Source organism: Mchenga conophoros, linkage group LG15, assembly GCF_057382185.1.
Source record: "Mchenga conophoros isolate Kocher_MC1m ecotype Shallow Benthic linkage group LG15, M_conophoros_male_GT1.1, whole genome shotgun sequence".
NCBI classification, from domain to species: Eukaryota; Metazoa; Chordata; class Actinopteri; order Cichliformes; family Cichlidae; genus Mchenga; species Mchenga conophoros.
This window is the reverse complement of record NC_140540.1, coordinates 41,609,446-41,626,105: the sequence shown is the minus strand read 5'-3', so window position 1 is coordinate 41,626,105 and position 16,660 is coordinate 41,609,446. Positions and strand designations below refer to the sequence as shown.

The 16,660-nt window shown below is 45.6% G+C and overlaps 2 protein-coding genes across 14 annotated transcripts in view; one reads left to right on the top strand and one right to left on the bottom strand.

The window, feature by feature from the left end:
* hyi (hydroxypyruvate isomerase) overlaps positions 1-16,660 on the bottom strand; it is a 38,399-nt gene that overhangs the window by 4,330 nt on the left and 17,409 nt on the right. The window contains exon 9 of the transcript XR_014888490.1: positions 564-731. The gene's annotated coding sequence lies outside the window, so the exon portion shown is untranslated. The remainder of the gene's footprint in view (positions 1-563; positions 732-16,660) is intronic.
* The window catches only part of szt2 (SZT2 subunit of KICSTOR complex), a 108,290-nt gene that overhangs the window by 89,438 nt on the left and 2,192 nt on the right, over positions 1-16,660 (top strand). For 12 of the 13 annotated variants that reach the window (XM_085246166.1, XM_085246162.1, XM_085246169.1 and 9 more), the window contains 7 exons: positions 6,690-6,755; positions 12,916-13,129; positions 14,350-14,527; positions 14,615-14,737; positions 14,941-15,457; positions 15,917-16,027; positions 16,552-16,620. In XM_085246166.1, coding sequence (XP_085102292.1) covers positions 6,690-6,755; positions 12,916-13,129; positions 14,350-14,527; positions 14,615-14,737; positions 14,941-15,457; positions 15,917-16,027; positions 16,552-16,620 — 1,278 coding nt within the window. The remainder of the gene's footprint in view (positions 1-6,689; positions 6,756-12,915; positions 13,130-14,349; positions 14,528-14,614; positions 14,738-14,940; positions 15,458-15,916; positions 16,028-16,551; positions 16,621-16,660) is intronic. The other variant, XM_085246167.1, reaches the window with a different exon arrangement.

Sequence of the window (16,660 nt, the reverse complement as noted above, 5' to 3'; positions counted from 1 at the left end):
GTCCAACTAGGGTAAATTTGTCATCATAAGGTGGCGCAACTTAAAAGTGTCGGCCGTAACCATCTATGAGAAACTACACTGCAGTGACCAAACAGGCTACAGCTATTCAAACACTCGTTGTTGGAGCCAAAGCTGCTCTCTGACATCACTTCTCTTCATAGCTTTCATGGACAGAAGCTGCAGGTTGAAGAGCATCTATCTATGCTAGCTTTTAGCAGATGACCTGCTTATCTTGGTTTCATTGACCTCTAAGTGGGAGGATCCTAGGATTGGAAATTTAGCACTTTCAAGTCTGAGGCCTCAGACTTGAAAGTGCTAAATTTCCAATCCCTTATATGGTACAGGATTTGTGGCAGTAGTAGGTATCTGTGTATGCAGAGCTTAATCATGGCGGTAAGTAACAAATGCAGGCATGCTGGCTTCCAATGACCCAACAGTATGTAGCCTGATGTGGATGATGACGTGTGTAGATTCAATGCTGGTTTCATGGGAAATGTGCTGGAACAAAAAATGAGTGTCAGTGCAGCAGTACAACAAAAACACCTAAGATTTAAAAAACCTACAGCAGGAGAAGCTCACACAGGAGACTGCAGGGGGCACGTTTCTCTTGGTGACAGTAAACAACTACAGCATGTAGGCAATAATGTCTGTCTGCAGGCTGGGTGGAGGACCGCTGCATCATTCAGCCATCAGCTGGAAGCAGGTAGAGCCCACTCAGAAGGTTGCTGCACCTGTGAAGGAGATGTAGTATTTCAAGGCCTTCACATAGTAGAGTAGAGTAGAACCGTACCCTGTGGTAAAGACAGAGTATGAAGGCAGAACTGTAGATTTGTATGGCAGTCAGCATCACACCTTCGCCTACGGCCACGAGCAAAATAATGCGAGTCTGCGAAAAAGCACGACACAAGCTTCCTCCAGAGGATGTGTGGACACAAGAACCAAAGTAGAATGTCAGCAAAAAGAGCAACAGGTCAGTGAAAGTGGCATTTATTCAAAACACAGTACAGTAGCAAGGACATCAGCCAGTTCAGGAAGTGATCCTGTCGAGCACTTCTGACCAATCATTCTGGTTGTTTTAGACTCTCTGTGGAAGTCCCACTATTTCCTGTGTAAGCAGCAGTCTCTCAACTTTAAATTGAGTTGAGTGGACAAATTTGTGTTGTAGTGTTAAGTAAAAATGGTGCCGCTGTCCTGCGTTTATCCTGCTGTCTGTGCTGTCACAGGACAACCACAGGCAGTCTCAGCTGCAGGGACAGCATCATGGAGCACAGTGAAATGAGAAACATGTTCCTGGACTCGCCTAACCCACCTTTAGGCTCGTGAAACTAAACTAAACTTCTCAGCCACAGAGGGAGGAAACAAGAAACTGCTCCAAATGTTCCAGTTCTGCAGACTCGTGCACCTCCAAGCTTATCGACTCCTTTTATCAGTGCTGGCATGTTATGTTCTGATATTTGCATAAAAATGGCATCAAGCTGGTGTCGGAGAAGCAGCAACAATGAAGCTTTTTTTCTTTCTGTTGAGACTCAGATAATGAAACATGAATCTGGAAATATTGAGGCGATCGATAAAGAATCGGACCTAATAACAGCATTCGTGTCTTACAAGTCCCGAGCTTTAGTCTTGTCTTCGTTTTAAATGTGTTTTATTTATGAACAGACAGAGCGGCTGTAAAATTCTGAAACAGGATTCAATCACAAATGATTTTTAAAAATATATCCGCATTTTCTTGATCTGCACATAAAAGCTAACAGCTGTTTGTTGTTTCCATCCATAGGTGTGTATATTTTCTGTTTTGAGTTCACATGTTTTGAGTAACTGCCTGTGAAGATGAAATCCTGACGCTGTCCAGCAGCGACTGTTCATCTGGAAAGAAAATCACTTTGCTCCAGTACTTTCACCATCCAGGGTGTTTTTCACACTGTGTCACTTTTCAGATTTCATTGGGTCTGCCGCTCCGTGCTGTTTCATGCTGTGCATCCCGAACATGTATTACTGCAAGGAGGAAAAGTATTTTAGAACAGGCACACATGGCCTGCCTGCTTTTAGCGACAAAGTGAAGTGGAACTTTTTAAAAGCCCATTTCAATCTAAGTGGGCGTTAATTCAACTGTTTGCAGAGCTGTTTAGTTCTGCAAACAGTCAGCTGGTTTTTATTTATTTCTATTTTTATTTAAATTTGCCTCCAGTTTCAGACCCGCTGTTTCTAACAGTTGCTGATGTTTAGCTGAAGGGAGAAATAAGTCCAAGTTCTCCTCTCTGTGAGGTCTCCTCCAATCATGCACGAGTGACAGTTGCTGCCATCAATCTGGACGCCAAATATGTTAAAGCAAATTCAACATTGGTGGACTGTTTCTGACAATGTGTGGCTTTAGCCTGCAGCTCGGCCCCCTGACAGTATTTTACTATCAGCCATGTTGCACTTCCCATCTCATTTCACCTCGTCTGTTAGAGCATACTCCACGTGGTTTAATCTAAAGATGCATTATTTATCAAATGTATTATTGTCTGATGCATAAAATAATATGCTTACAACACAGCCTGAAGAAACCAGAGTCAAAGTAACAACAAAAGTACTTTGGAAATAATTCAGGTGGAACCTTTTCCAAGTTTTAGGAACAAAAGGATGATCAAACAGCCTTTTGATCCTCTCATCATTAGTTGTTGTACTGGTCCAGCGTCAGAGGAGCATCCTTTTAGTTTTTGGCAGCTTCACTATAAATCATTCAAACATACAAAAGTTACTAAACTCAAAGGATGAATCAGCGTTGTTTGTTTGACATATCACATAAACAGCTATGCAGATGACACACAAATATATATCACAATGTCACCAGGAGACCGAGGCCCTGTACAGGCTCTTGGTAAATGCATTGAGGAAATCAATGACTGGTTGTGCCACAATTTTCTCCAGCTAAACAAAAACAAAACTGAGGTAATAGTCTTTGGCGCCAAAGAAAAACGATTACAGGTCACCAGAGAACTTCAATCTATACATCTAAAAACCACAAACCAGGCGAGAAATTTGGGTGTAGTGATGGATGCAGACCTAAACTTAGAAAAACACATTAAGACAATAACAAAGTCAGCTTACTATCACCTCAAGAATATATTAGGATCAAAGATCTGATGTCTCAACAGGACCTGGAAAAACTAGTCCATGCATTCATCTTTAGTAGGCTTGATTACTGTAACAGCATCTTTACAGGTCTACCTAAAAAATCAGTCAGACAACTACAGCTCATTCAGAACTCTGCTGCTCGAGTCCTCACTAAGACCAAAAAAGTGGACCACATCAGTCCAGCTCTGAGGTCTTTACACTGGCTGCCTGTCCGTCAGAGGATAGACTTTAAAGTTCTGATGCTGGCCTATAAAGCTCTGAATGGTTTAGGACCAAAATACATCAATGACCTCCTGACCCAGTATGAACCTTCCAGATCCCTCAGGTCATCTGGATCCGGTCTTTTATCAGTTCCCAGAGTCAGAACCAGACACGGAGAAGCTGCATTCAGCTTTTATGCTCCTTATATCTGGAACAAACTCCCAGAAAGCCTCAGATCAGCTGAAACACTCAGTTTATTTAAATCCAGGTTGAAGACTCACCTGTTCTCAGCTGCATTTGAATAAAGCACCAAATCCACACTTTAAGCTTAAATTTCAAAACTTACATTTTTTTCATGCTTTTTATTTGTTTTTGTTTTTTAATGTCTCTGTAAAGCGCTTTGAATCACCTTGCTGTAAATAAACTTGCCTTACACTTGTACAGCTGTTACTGCAGCTGAATCTGTGCAACATGTGGGGTTTGTTCCAAAAATGGATTTCCAAAGAGCTGTTAGCTGCATACGAATGCATTTATTACATAATAACAAACACTGTGATAAAATCAAAAAATGCAAATATTTTAGAAATTTATCAAAGTTTAAAACCAAACAATTATGTTATTTTTTAAGGCAGATAACAACTGGCACACTGGACTTCTTTATGGTTATTTAATCAAGTATTTATCTGTAATTTGGCGTCTTATAAAGATCATAATATACTTCACTATTTTTTTCTGTTTTTTGGTGAAAAATGATCATTTAGATGAAAGAACTTGCACATAGTGGTGGACTAACTATTACAGAAATATGTCAAAAAGGATTTTAATGAGCAATAGTGCTGTTTTAGAGCAGCTGCAGCTTAAACCGCACACTGGTGCCTGGCATGGTGTGCAGTGTGTTCTTAAAAATACTGAGGAAATTAGATAAATGGAGGATTCAAGACTACATGATCAGAAATGGTGTCAGTGGAAAATGTAACTGTGAAGGAGACAGGAGCAGGAAAACATGAAGAAAAGGTAACCAGCGGCAACCAGAGATAAAAAAATAAATAAATGAAAATCCTACAAGAATACTTCTGGGTGGAGTCATGAATCAAACCATCAGTTTTTATATCGAGTAACAGGACGTGTAAACATGAAGGGAAATAATGAGACCTGCATTAATCTGCCTCGTAGCTTAGGCATGAATTTTAAAGCCAAGTTAGACGCAGCAATATTCAATAAAAAAAGACAACATAAGCTAATCGCCATTAGTTCTGCTAAACTTTGTTTATATGGACTTCTTAAATGAAATGTCCTCTATCTTGTATAAATGCCATTTCTACTTTAGGATGGCTCACAGGAAGTACCAAAGTACAACTTCATGGTGTTCCCTTGTGCACAAAGCTGCGATTGTTTGTTCTGTGCATGAGCAGAGGTGCTTTTTCACTTCTGTTTATGGATTTTTGAAGAATTTCCGACCTTGAAGATTCAGCTCTTATCCCGAGTGCCAGCAGCTTCGGTCCTTGTTCTGCTTCTATATTAGGTGAACATCTCTCCCACTTGTGACTGATCCATTTGCAGATTAGGGGGTCGGTGCACTTTGATGTGACGAAGGCAGAGAAAGATGTTTTGAAAGATGTCATGCTGTTTGTTTCCCTCCCGGTGGTGTCAGGATGTCTACAAAGTGATGTGAGAGGTTGACTGTGTTGAAAGAGCCTGTGCCTCTAAGCACAGTGGGGAGGCCAAAGGGTTTAAGTGTTGAGAAAGGAAGAAAGGTGCATTCGCTGCAGCTATTGTGAATTAAAGATGTCCATAAATCCTCAACAAAAAGCTTGACATTGAGTAAATTAAGCGTAAACAATGTGTTTTATGTTTAAAATGAATTATCTCTGTAAAGCCCAGAGATGTGTTCCCTGTGTTAGAGAGGGAGTCATAACTGCAGTCAGTATTTACAGGTGAGAGCACGTTCTGAAGTGGCTCTTCACATTGGCCCAAACATTATACACAAAAGCAATGAATTGCTTCTTAATTAATAGATAATTTTAAACAGTTTAGAATATGATTTACATTTAAATGACGATGTTGCTGAAACACTTTAAACAGGAGACTTGTTGACATGTGAGAAACACACAGATATAAAAAGAATGAATGTTCATGCTGGCCACATTAAAGGGGACCCGTTTATTTCCAGCCTTTGTCCTTTGGCTCTGTTACAGTAGCTTTGCATGATTTGCAGAATAAGCCTTGTTAATATCAATAATATCAGTGCAACCCCTCAGTTCATCATCCGTCTGACAAAACCTCCCATCTTTCTCCTCATTGGATGTCCCTCATAAGCAAAAAGATTTGATTGGAAGGTGGGCTTGATCTGTGCCTGAGACAATAATATCAGAGTAAATAGTTTCATTCTTTTTATTCAGATCTAATAGGTGAAAAATGCGTCTGGAACAGTGTTTCAATACGCCATCATAATAGGCTGCATGCAGAAACGAACTCTTCCCCGTGTTTTTCCTAAATGTGAAAATACTGTGGGATCTTTTCCATTTTAAGATGCAGATTTTTTTCTACTTTAATTTGTTCAAATATTGTTTCTCGTGTTCCTCTGATCATCAGTGAATTTAATTGCCCAGCACACATGCAAAGTTTCAGACGGTGTTCAGGACGAGGACTGTGGTAATTCATTCGTTAGCACTTGTTAGTGCTGTCAGTATAAAATGTCTTTATAAATAAACACAAATTAGCTGCATTAGTATTTGGGGTTTACAGCAGCGTGCATTAAACTTAATGTGTTACTGCTTTGACAGTGTTCTGGTAAATACTGAGAAATAGCAGGCAGCTTGTTAGTGAAGTGACACCAACTTAATGAATGAAGCGTAAAGTTTGCTAACAGCTATGGATCAGCCCAACATTAGAACCACATATCATGTGATTATTATAAGTCCAAGCCCAGGTCGTTGAGCTGGCCTCCTAACACGCCTATCCCAGTCTGACGGTGCATCTGTGGGAACTAACCTGATCCTGAGGCCAACAGAAGGATGTGCAGCTTAACCACAGGATGGTGGTTTTAATGTTGGGGCTGATCAATGGATATATCAGTCTTATGATGCTTTACTGAAGTCGTATTATCCACAAGTAGTTTCCTACTAACCAAGATGCATATTACTGTGACTATCAGCTAGTCAGATTAGCTGAGTGTTTAGCTGGTTAGTGTCACACTAAAAACAATAAACACATCCAAGTCCACAGTTCTAGAGTGTGTATGTAATGTGGATATTTGTAGTCTGAAATGGTTTTATTTGATCTCTTAGCACATCTTCAGTCTTCCTTTCCATCCATCTGTCTGTGTCTCTGTGTCTGCCTAGTCCCACCTCATGTCATCTCTCCATCAGGGCAGCCTCCTCACCAAACCTCGTTGCAAGCCGTTTCCAGATGCCACACCAGTATCTGACTGTGCGGTATGTCCCAGCCATTCTCAAGGGAGGGGTGTCTCACTACAATCAGGCTCCACCCCTCTTCGCCACTCTATGCTTGCTCTCATCAGTCCTGGTCTCTTTCCTTTCAAGTTTACCTGCCTGTCTCTGTGGGAATGATTGGGTTTAATGTTAAATCAAGTGCACTGTGGGAGCTACTGTTGCTGCAAACTACAGCTTGACTGTAAAAACGCATCTTTAGCTTAAGGCAGTGACTCAGACTTAAGTTATGCAATAAAAATGATGCATTTATACCTGATTGTGTTGAGGATCAGGTGAGGGCCAAGCACCTCTATGATTTTCTTTTCCTTTTCTGTTTTCAACAGGCTGTCTTCTCTGTGGTTGTTGGTTTGGTGTTTTGGGTGTTGGAGCTAATTTTTTATGCAACCATGTTTTTCTTTTGCCCTTCCTCTTCTTCCTCTTCTTCCTCTTCTTTAGCAGCCAGGTGGTGATTGGAGCTAGGGTCTGTGTTCATGTGTGAAGGTTCAGTCTTTGAATTACACAGAATGTAAACTGCTGCTTCTGCTGCTCCGCTGCTACAGATACAATACTGGAAAATTCTGTATAATTTCTATTATACAGAATTTATACAGAACTATTAATTCATTTAAATTGTTAGTGACCACTGGGTGTTTATAACTGTATGTCTGAGTAAGTATATGTTGTTCCCCAAGGCTCAGTTATTGGGCCACTTCTGCTTAAATGCTGCATGTTTAGCAGCGTGATGGTAGCTACAATTGAATCATGCCATCAATGACTCATTTCATTGATTTTTCTTCTAATATTTTCAGACTATTTTGATATATTTTCTTTGTAATGTAAAGCTAAATGAGCTTGAGTCGAGTATTAATTAACAGTATAATGGTAGGTTGCAAAGTGCAGGCTGTGAGGGTGCGGCCACAAGGAGTTTGTTTAAATATTATATTCTAGATTTTAAAACAATCATTAAAAAAAAGTTTATAGGAGAAAAAGGTCAAAGGATGAAAATAAATCACTGAAAGTGCACAAACTTTACAAGCTTGTGTGGTCATCCAGATTGTGATTATTAGGTTATCGTGAGCTGAAAAAGATTTTTTTAGATTTTGAAATGATCTGTCTTAAGTTTGAGTATTTGATAATTATTAGTATCCATCCATCCATCTTCATCCGCTTTATCCGAGGCCGGGTCGCGGGGGCAGCAGCCTGAGCAGAGAGGCCCAAACCTCCCTCTCCCCAGCCACCTCCTCCGGCTTATCCGGGGTAACACCAAGGCGTTCCCAGGCCAGCCGAGAGATAATCTCTCCAGCGTGTCCTGGGTCTGCCCCGGGGCCTCCTCCCGGTGGGACATGCCGGAATCGACTGGTAAATTGAGAGCTTTTACACTCAGCTCCCTCTTCACCACGACGGACCGGTGCAGCGTCCGCATTACTGCAGCTGCAGCCCCAATCCGTCTGTCGATCTCCGGCTCCCTTCTCCCATCACTCGCAAACAAGAACCCGAGATACTTGAACTCCTCCACTTGGGGCAGGAACCGATGAAGCCAACAGAACCACATCATCCGCAAAAATCAGAGATGAGATTCTGAGGCCACCAAAGCGAAAGCCCTCCGCCACTTGGCTGCGCCTAGAAATCCTGTCCATAAAAATTATGAACAGAACCGGTGAAGCCCATCACCCACCAGGAACAAATCCGACTTATTGCCGGCAATGCAAACCAAGCTCTTGCAACGGTTGTATAGGGATCGAATGGCCCGTAGCAATGGGCCAGACACCCCATACTCCCGCAACACCTCCCACAGGACGCCCCGAGGGACACGGTCGAATGCCTTCTCCAAGTCCATAAAACACATGTAGACTGGTTGGGCAAACTCCCATGCGCCCTTGAGTATCCTTGAGAGGATAAAGAGCTGGTCCAGTGTTCCGCGACCAGGACGAAAACCACATTGTTCCCCCTGTATCCGAGGTTCGACTAGCGGACGAACTCTCCTTTCCAGCACCCTGGCATAGACTTTCCCAGGGAGGCTGAGGAGTGTGATCCCCTTGTAGTTGGAACACACCCTCCGGTCTCCCTTCTTAAAGATGGGGACCACCACCCCAGTTTGCCAGTCCAGGAGTACTGCCCCTGATCTCCACGCAACATTGTAGAGGCGTGTCAACCAGGACAGCCCTACAACGTCCAGAGCCTTCAGGAACTCGGGGCAGACCTCATCCACACCAGGGGCTCTGCCACCAAGGAGTTGTTTAACTGCCTCAGTGACCTCGCCCCCGGAAATTGGCGGGTCATTCCCCTCATCCCCAGACTCTGCTTCCTCCTCGGAAGACGTGTCAGTGGGATTAAGGAGGTCCTCGAAGTATTCCTTCCACCGCCTGACAATTTTCTCAGTCGACGTCAGCAGCGCTCCGCCAGCACTATACACAGTGCAGGTAGAGCACCTCTTTCCCATCCTGACGGTTTGCCAGAATCTCTTCGAGGCAGTCCGAAAGTCTTTTTCCATGCCCTCTCCGAACTCCTCCCACACCCGAGTTTTTGCTTCAGCCACTGCCCGAGCCGCATTCCGCTTGGCCTGTAAATACCTGTTGGCTGCCTCCGGAGTCCCACAGGCTAACCAAGCCTGGTAGGACTCCTTCTTCAGCCTGGTGGCTCCCTTCACCTCTGGTGTCCACCATTTGGTTCGGGGATTACCACCACGGCAGGCACCAACCACTTTGCGGCCGCAGCTCAATGCAGCAGCTTCGGCAATGGAGACGCTGAACATGGTCCATTCGGACTCAATGTCCCCAGTCTCCCTCAGAATGCTGTTGAAGCTCTGCCGGAGGTGTGCGTTGAAGATCTCGCGGACTGGGGCCTCTGCTAGACGTTCCCAGCACACCCTCACTATGCGTTTAGGTGCACCAGGTCTGTCCAGCGTCCTCCCCCGCCACCTGATCCAACTCACCACCAGGTGGTGATCAGTTGACAGCTCAGCCCCTCTCTTTACCCGAGTGTCCAGAACATATGGTTGCAGGTCTGGTGATACGATTACAAAATCGGATCATCAACCTGCGGCCTAGAGCGTCCTGGTGCCACGTGCACTTATGGACAAACTCTTATGTTCGAACAAGGTGTTCGTTATGGCCAAACTGTGATTTGCACAGAAGTCCAATAACAAAACACCGCTTGGGGTCAGATCAGGGAGGCCATTCCTCCCAATCACGCCCCTCCAGGTCTCGATGTCGTTACCCACGTGAGCATTGAAGTCTCCCAGCAGGACAACAGAGTCTCCAGGTGGAGCACCTTCCAGCACCCCACCCAGGGACTCTAAGAAGGCTGGGTACTCTGAACTGCCACTCGGCGCATAAGCGCAGATGACAGTTGACAGATGCTCCGACCCTAAGGAGCAGGGAACAAACCCTCTCATCCACCGGGAAAAACCCCAACGTACCGGCAGCAAGCCGAGGGGATATTAGAATACCCACCCCAGCCTGTTGCCTCTCACCATGGGCAACTCCAGACTGAGACAGAGTCCAGCCCCTCTCCAGGAGACTGGTTCCAGAGCCCAAGCCATGCGTAGAGGTGAGCCCGACTATATCTAGCCGGTACCTCTCAACCTCACGCACTAACTCAGGCTCCTTCCCCACCAGAGAGGTGACATTCCATGTCCTTATTGCCAGTCTTGGCAGCCGGGGATCAGTCCGCCAGGGCCTCCCCTCCTGGCCGCCACCCGGCACACAATGCACCCGACCCCTATGGCGCCTCCTGCGGGTGGTGGGCCTGCGGGAGGATGGGCCCATGTCTCCTCTTCGGGCTGTGCCCGGCCGGGCCCCATGGACTAAGGCCCGGCCACCATACGCGCGCCCTCGGGCACCCTCCCCAGGCCTGGCTCCAGGGCGGGGCCCCGGTAACCCTATCCCGGGCAGGGTAAACTGTTCCCTCGATGTTCTCTTCATAAGGGTCTTCTGAATTATTAGTAATGTATGTAATTATTCTGTGCCTAAACCTGACCAAGCAGCCAGAGAAAGCAAACGTACTGCAACACTCACACTAACATATCCTCAGGGTGTTACGGTTAAGAAAATCAGGTACTAAATACATAAGCAGAGAATCAGACACTCACCAGCCACTTTATTAGAGACACCAACACTGCAAATACTAATGGGCCAATCACATGGCAGCAACTCAATGCATGTAGGCATAGTCAAGAAGACCCGAAGTTCAATCCGAGCATCAGCAAATGTTATTTAAGTGATGAATGTGCGATTTTTCAACACAGACACTTGTAGGCTTTACAGAGGATGGTCCAGTAAATGCCAGTGGTCAGAGGAGATTGGCCAAGCTCCTGTTAGCTGATGGGAAGCCAACAATAACTCGGTCAATTGCTCATTACAACCAAGGTATGCAGAACAGCATCCCTGAAAACACCAAGTGAGAAGCTCTACAGCAGCAGAAGACCACACAGAGTGCTGCTGCGTGCAGGTAAAACCAGGAGACCACGGCTTACGATTTCCACAGCCTCGCCAATAGTGGACAGTTTGGAAGCTTATCTGCTCTGATGAATCTCCTCCATGTACCCGTCTTCCAGCTGGAGAGCATGGCACGTCAGGAAACTCTCATGATCTGAAACTGGATTCTTGAACCTGATTCTGCTGTAATCAAAGGTTCAAAGTGTTGATCCCACACAGCACCTTTAGGATGTGATGTAACAGGAGACTTCAAATCTACAGCATGCGTGTGACACTATCATGTCAGTGTGAACCACGAGGAATGGTGCCAGCACCTTGTCGAATCTGTGCCACAAAGCACTACGGCAGTGCTGAAGGGGGAAAGGTGTACCTGGTAAAGTGGCTGTGAGTGTATATTTGCAGTTGTAATACACACATCACAGCTGGATAACTGCTGTTACTCCTGTTGGGTTTCAGATCACTGCATTGTGATAGTACCACTGCAGAAATGTGAGTCTTTTTTCCAGGAGTGAAAATGCAGAGCCTCACAGGGACGCATCGATGGATGTCACAGTCTGAGAGCTTTCCTCTCGTCGCTCTGCTTGTTTTTCTTTCAATCAGCTTGCTTTGTATTCTCTTCTTTTTCTTCTTCTTGTATGACCTCGCTGATTGCAGCTTCTCCCGTCAATGCAGCCGCTGTCATTAATTTCACTTCCACCGAGTGCCGCTGACAGGAGACGAGCTGCAGCCCCACGACTCAAACTGGCAATTTGTTCTTGTCAAAGTTACACGGAGTGTTTAATTAACTAGAACATGAACCATTTGGGATTACAGGTTAGGAAATAATAAATGTTAGCGTGATAGCAAGGAGGACACACACACACACACAGGAACTACCTATGAACTGAGGAGAGCCGCGCAGTCCCATTGGCTTCCAGGCTCCATAGATAACAGGCCAGGAGGTCACACTTAATTTGTCTGCCAGACTGCAGGAACACCGCTGGGGAGAGAAAAGTTAATATTCATCTTTTCATTCCTGTGTGCAAAAGAATATTCTTCCTCATTCTTATCTCTGCGGTGAGGGTGCTGATGAAAGTCTTCTGCCCTTTTGCCAGTTTCTGGACAAGTGTCGAGGCAGGAAAAGGTTCCAGACGGCGAAGAGATGAAAGTCTGTAGCTACAGAACGCTGTGCAGTCTTTTCTTGGCTCTTTGATATAATGAAGCTGCTTTTGTGCACGTTCCAGGCAAATGGTCCAGATCAAAGTAAAAGCAGGAGTAGCAATTAGAGCTCCTTGTAAACTCTTATTGTGCTGTAATTAACTGCACAGCACAGCCTCTCATTGCAGCCATTTGCATTTGCAATTATTGCTTTTGTCAGCTCCCTTTTGATGTTGGATTTAATTAAAAAGGATATTATTATGAATCTGATTGATATCAAAGTTGCTTACAAAAGCTTCTCAGTAAGGAGCGATGGGAGTCACAGTGCAGCAGGGCCTTAAGGTGTGCTGTACAAAGCAGTCTCTGTTGGAGTGGCTGGAACAGCAGGTCCTTCCCCTTCAGATGCAAAACAGTTTCATACATGGCTGATCGCACAGATAGACATTCAGAGTTAGCGCTGTCTGCCAGATCAGTTTTGCAGAGGTATTCAGACTGACTGAGTTTGGAGTTAGAGTACCTCCTTCTTTTCCCGTCTGTGTCAGTGAGTCACGCTGTCCTGGTGATGACCGTCTCACAACCTTCTGTTGCAGCTCTCCATGCTCTTCACTGAGGAGTGTGATAAAGTCAGGGACACCATGCACGTTCACTCCTTCAGCTACGACTTCCACCTGCGAGTGGTTCACCAGTACCTGGTCGGCTGCCACATGACGCTACGGCAAGGCTACCAGCTCACCGACTTCCTGGACGACTTCATCTCCCATCACCCGGACATCCCCAAGTTCGGCCGCAACCACGTCTTTCAAGGTGATTCTGGTGTTGCTGACTGCATCGAATCCCATGTGATGATGATGATAATGTTTTTTTGATTCTGCCATGATTTCTAGCTTTTCAACATTTACAGCAGCCGCCAGAGCAGCCAGTGAAAGTAAACAAAAGATGGCAACACAGTGAACGGTGTACAGAGCATTTACTAAAGGGAACAAAACTCGAATTCACCAGAAACAAAGACCAGAAAAAAACAAACTGACAAATGAAAAATAGGCCCAAAAATCATCATGTGATTAGAAGCATTTGGACTGTGGGTCAGTGCCCACACAAACACACACTGGTTCTGATGGGAAATACAAACTAAGGATCCAGTTATATCCACCATATAGCTGCACGTCCTCACTAAAGTGCGAATGGCATTCCCCATTTTTATGGTGCGATTAGGTTTATCCAACCTTAAAAAGTGCAAGGTTATAACTTTAATTTGTATTCTTTGCCTCCGGCTTTCAACTTCCCCCTTTTACCTAATGGTCCCTGATACATGAGATGAAGTCTTTCCACCAGCTTCATTTAACAAAGACTTGCATCTGAAAATGTGTCCGTGTGCTGTGACTTCACTGAAGTTATTCGCAGCACGTTTATGGAAGTTGTGGTCATTTTAAAAAACAAACTCTGCTGTCTTGGCTTAAACTATGCAGACGTGCAGAAAAAAATAAGTGCACCGAGACCTTTGGGAGGAAGTGGTCTGGATTAAATTCCAAACTCCAAACAAAGTTTGGGTTAAACTCCTGTAGCTAAACAGGTAAATCTGAATCATCCACAGTGATGGTTCATGAATTTTTTTTTTTGTTCTGAAATAAACAACTTTAGCTCACCTCTTACCCCCCCCCCCCCCCCCCCACCCCTGTGGTTGATTTAGCACAGAGTTTATTCGCTAACCTCTGCTAGCACGAGTACTGGAAGTCTACTCAGGTGAATTTGTGTTCATGTTTAGCGTCTTCTCCAGCTCCCTCTGGTGGTCAGTGCAAACCAACTGAAATGATATTCAGAGTAAATATTTGAAATTGTTTCACTGAAAGACGAGTTCAGTCCCTCTGTGTCCCGCCTCCGTTCGGGCGTCACCAGCAGCGCTCTCTGAGCCGTTCTGGATCGATGAGCAGATATTTGTTTTTCCATCAGAGCTTCTCGGGCTCTGTGTGTGCACAGGAACAACTGTGTTTGTCCTTCTGAGCGTCTGTCATTCTTGTGTAAATCAGGGAGCTTCTCCATCTCCACGGGGATGATAACGGCTCACCAGCTCTACAACTACATCACCGACCACGCCAGCACGTATGGCATGAAGCCGCTCCGCATGTCGAAGGCTGCGGTCGCCACTGACAACAAGAAGGCGATGCCTGACCTTCACGAGTATGCCCTGGTGGCTCTGTGGAACAGGTGGAGAAACAGCTCTGACCTCAGAATAAACCTTCTCTCCTCATATCTGCGGCTTAACTTTACCTTTGTTGGCTCCTCTTGCTTTAGTTCGGGCTCCTACAAGGATCTGGACGGTCTGCCCCACCACGATGACTTCGATGTTTCCCTGGTGGTGTGTCACAACGCTGCTCCGTTTGAGGAGCAGTCAGACGGGGAGAGGCATCTGCTCAGGTAAGATCTACAGACTGCAGCACAGAGGCTGTGTGATAGTTACTCATATCTGGGCTGACACCATGTTTGTTTTATCTGACATGTCCTGACACAACCTAAAGAGGACTGGTGGACGTTTCACGGGCCAAACAAATGTGTTAACAGTACATCACTGAAGGCACTGGATAAACTTTTGCTGAGTCTCATCTCGTCCCCTTTCATAGGCTACGCTTCTACGTGATCATGACCAGTCAGCGGGAGCTATTCCCACGCCTCACTGCAGACATGCGCCGCTTTAAGAAGCTTCCTCAGATCCACCGTGATCCCGGAGAGCTGGGGGGACGGCTCTCCCAGGATCGAGCAGAGGCTTCTGGGTCACGTGGTTCTGAGCAGGACCTCTGGGAGGAGGGTTCGTCTGAAGCTTCAGCACCCTTGGCTCCAAGTGATGGCAACGAGTTTTACCCTCTGACAGGCGGTGGACCAGAGGCTCAGGGGCTCCTCTACGCCTCCCCTCTGTTCCCTCTTCTCAACAACGAGGTGGCGTCTGCCCGCAGACAGATCCAGATCAGCGTGGAGCAGGCCATGGGTCACTGCCGCAGGGACAACCTGTGGAGGAGGCTGTTCCACGGCGAGCATGTGGCCCTGGATAAACTGAAGCTGGCCAAGTTGTCGTTCAGCGAGCTGGAGGAGCTGCTGGAGGCTGTGCAGAGCCGATCAGTGGGGGAAATCGACCCGCAGCTGGTGAGACTCTAATTTTAGCCTTAAAATCAAGATTCAGTTATGACCATCAAACATCAGCAATACCAAACACCTTGATTACTAAGACCACAGCTCGACACAAATGAACCGCCAGCAGCTCGACACCCTGTCATTTGAAACGCAAAGCAACACCAGCACACAGCTAAGCATCGGTGCTCCCACAGTATGAGAAACATTTGGAGGTGATCAGGCTCTCGCTGTGACCTCAGCCAGCTGCAGGTGACCTGCAGATCAAACATCAGCTCGCACATACATGTTAGCAGGAGCTGTGAATGGGAGGTAAATGTTCCTAACACATCAGGAGGCTTCAGGATTTTGTTAGTTAAAGGAGGAGCTTTTAAATGATACATCTGCAGCTTGAATATTTGACTTTGCAGGTGAAACCCAGTGAAAGTTTCTGATGGTCAGTGTTGTAACTGTAGTGTGAACGTGTTGCTGCAGGACTGTTTCCTGACCATGGGTCCAGCCTGGTACCAGAGTCTCATCAAGGTCCTGCTCAGTCGCTTCCCTCAGAGCTGCAGACACTTCGACGACAACGGCATCCAGTATCTGGTGAGAAAAAAAGAGTTCAAAGTGGCAAACCCACAGGCCCCTGTATCCATGAGTTTCCCTCCGCTGTGGCTTCACAAACGGGCAGCAAAACGTTACCAGCCAACAACCAAATGAAGGCGTTCCCTTTAATGCTCAGGGTCATCGAGATCCCTTTAAAAAATATTGGAAACACGACCCCAAACGTCATCTCTAAGCACAGCTCCGTTAGTCTCTAGTAGCATTTCTCTGGACACAAATGGGATCATTTAGCAGACTCGAGCTAGAAACACCTGCGACACTGATTAGTCTCACTCGCGTTCAGACTCGATTGTTAGATCAGTCGAGTCAGAGTGTAAAAGAGACCTCGAGTGACTTACAGGCGAGAGGATGGAGCATCGAGCTCAGAGTGAGAGCTCCAACACATGAACTGCAGTAACATATTTCTTCTGTATCTGTGGAGACAGACTTTAAAACGGTGACGTTTGTGTTGCACACACCTGTTCACCTCGTTCCAGCTAACGTCCACTCGTGTCTTTGTACTTCAGGCTGTTCTGAACCAAAAGTTCACCGACTGCTTCGTTCTGGTATTTCTGGACAACCAAGCTGGAAAAACTGTGAGTTCTTATACACGTCTGACTTATTTTTTCTTATAAT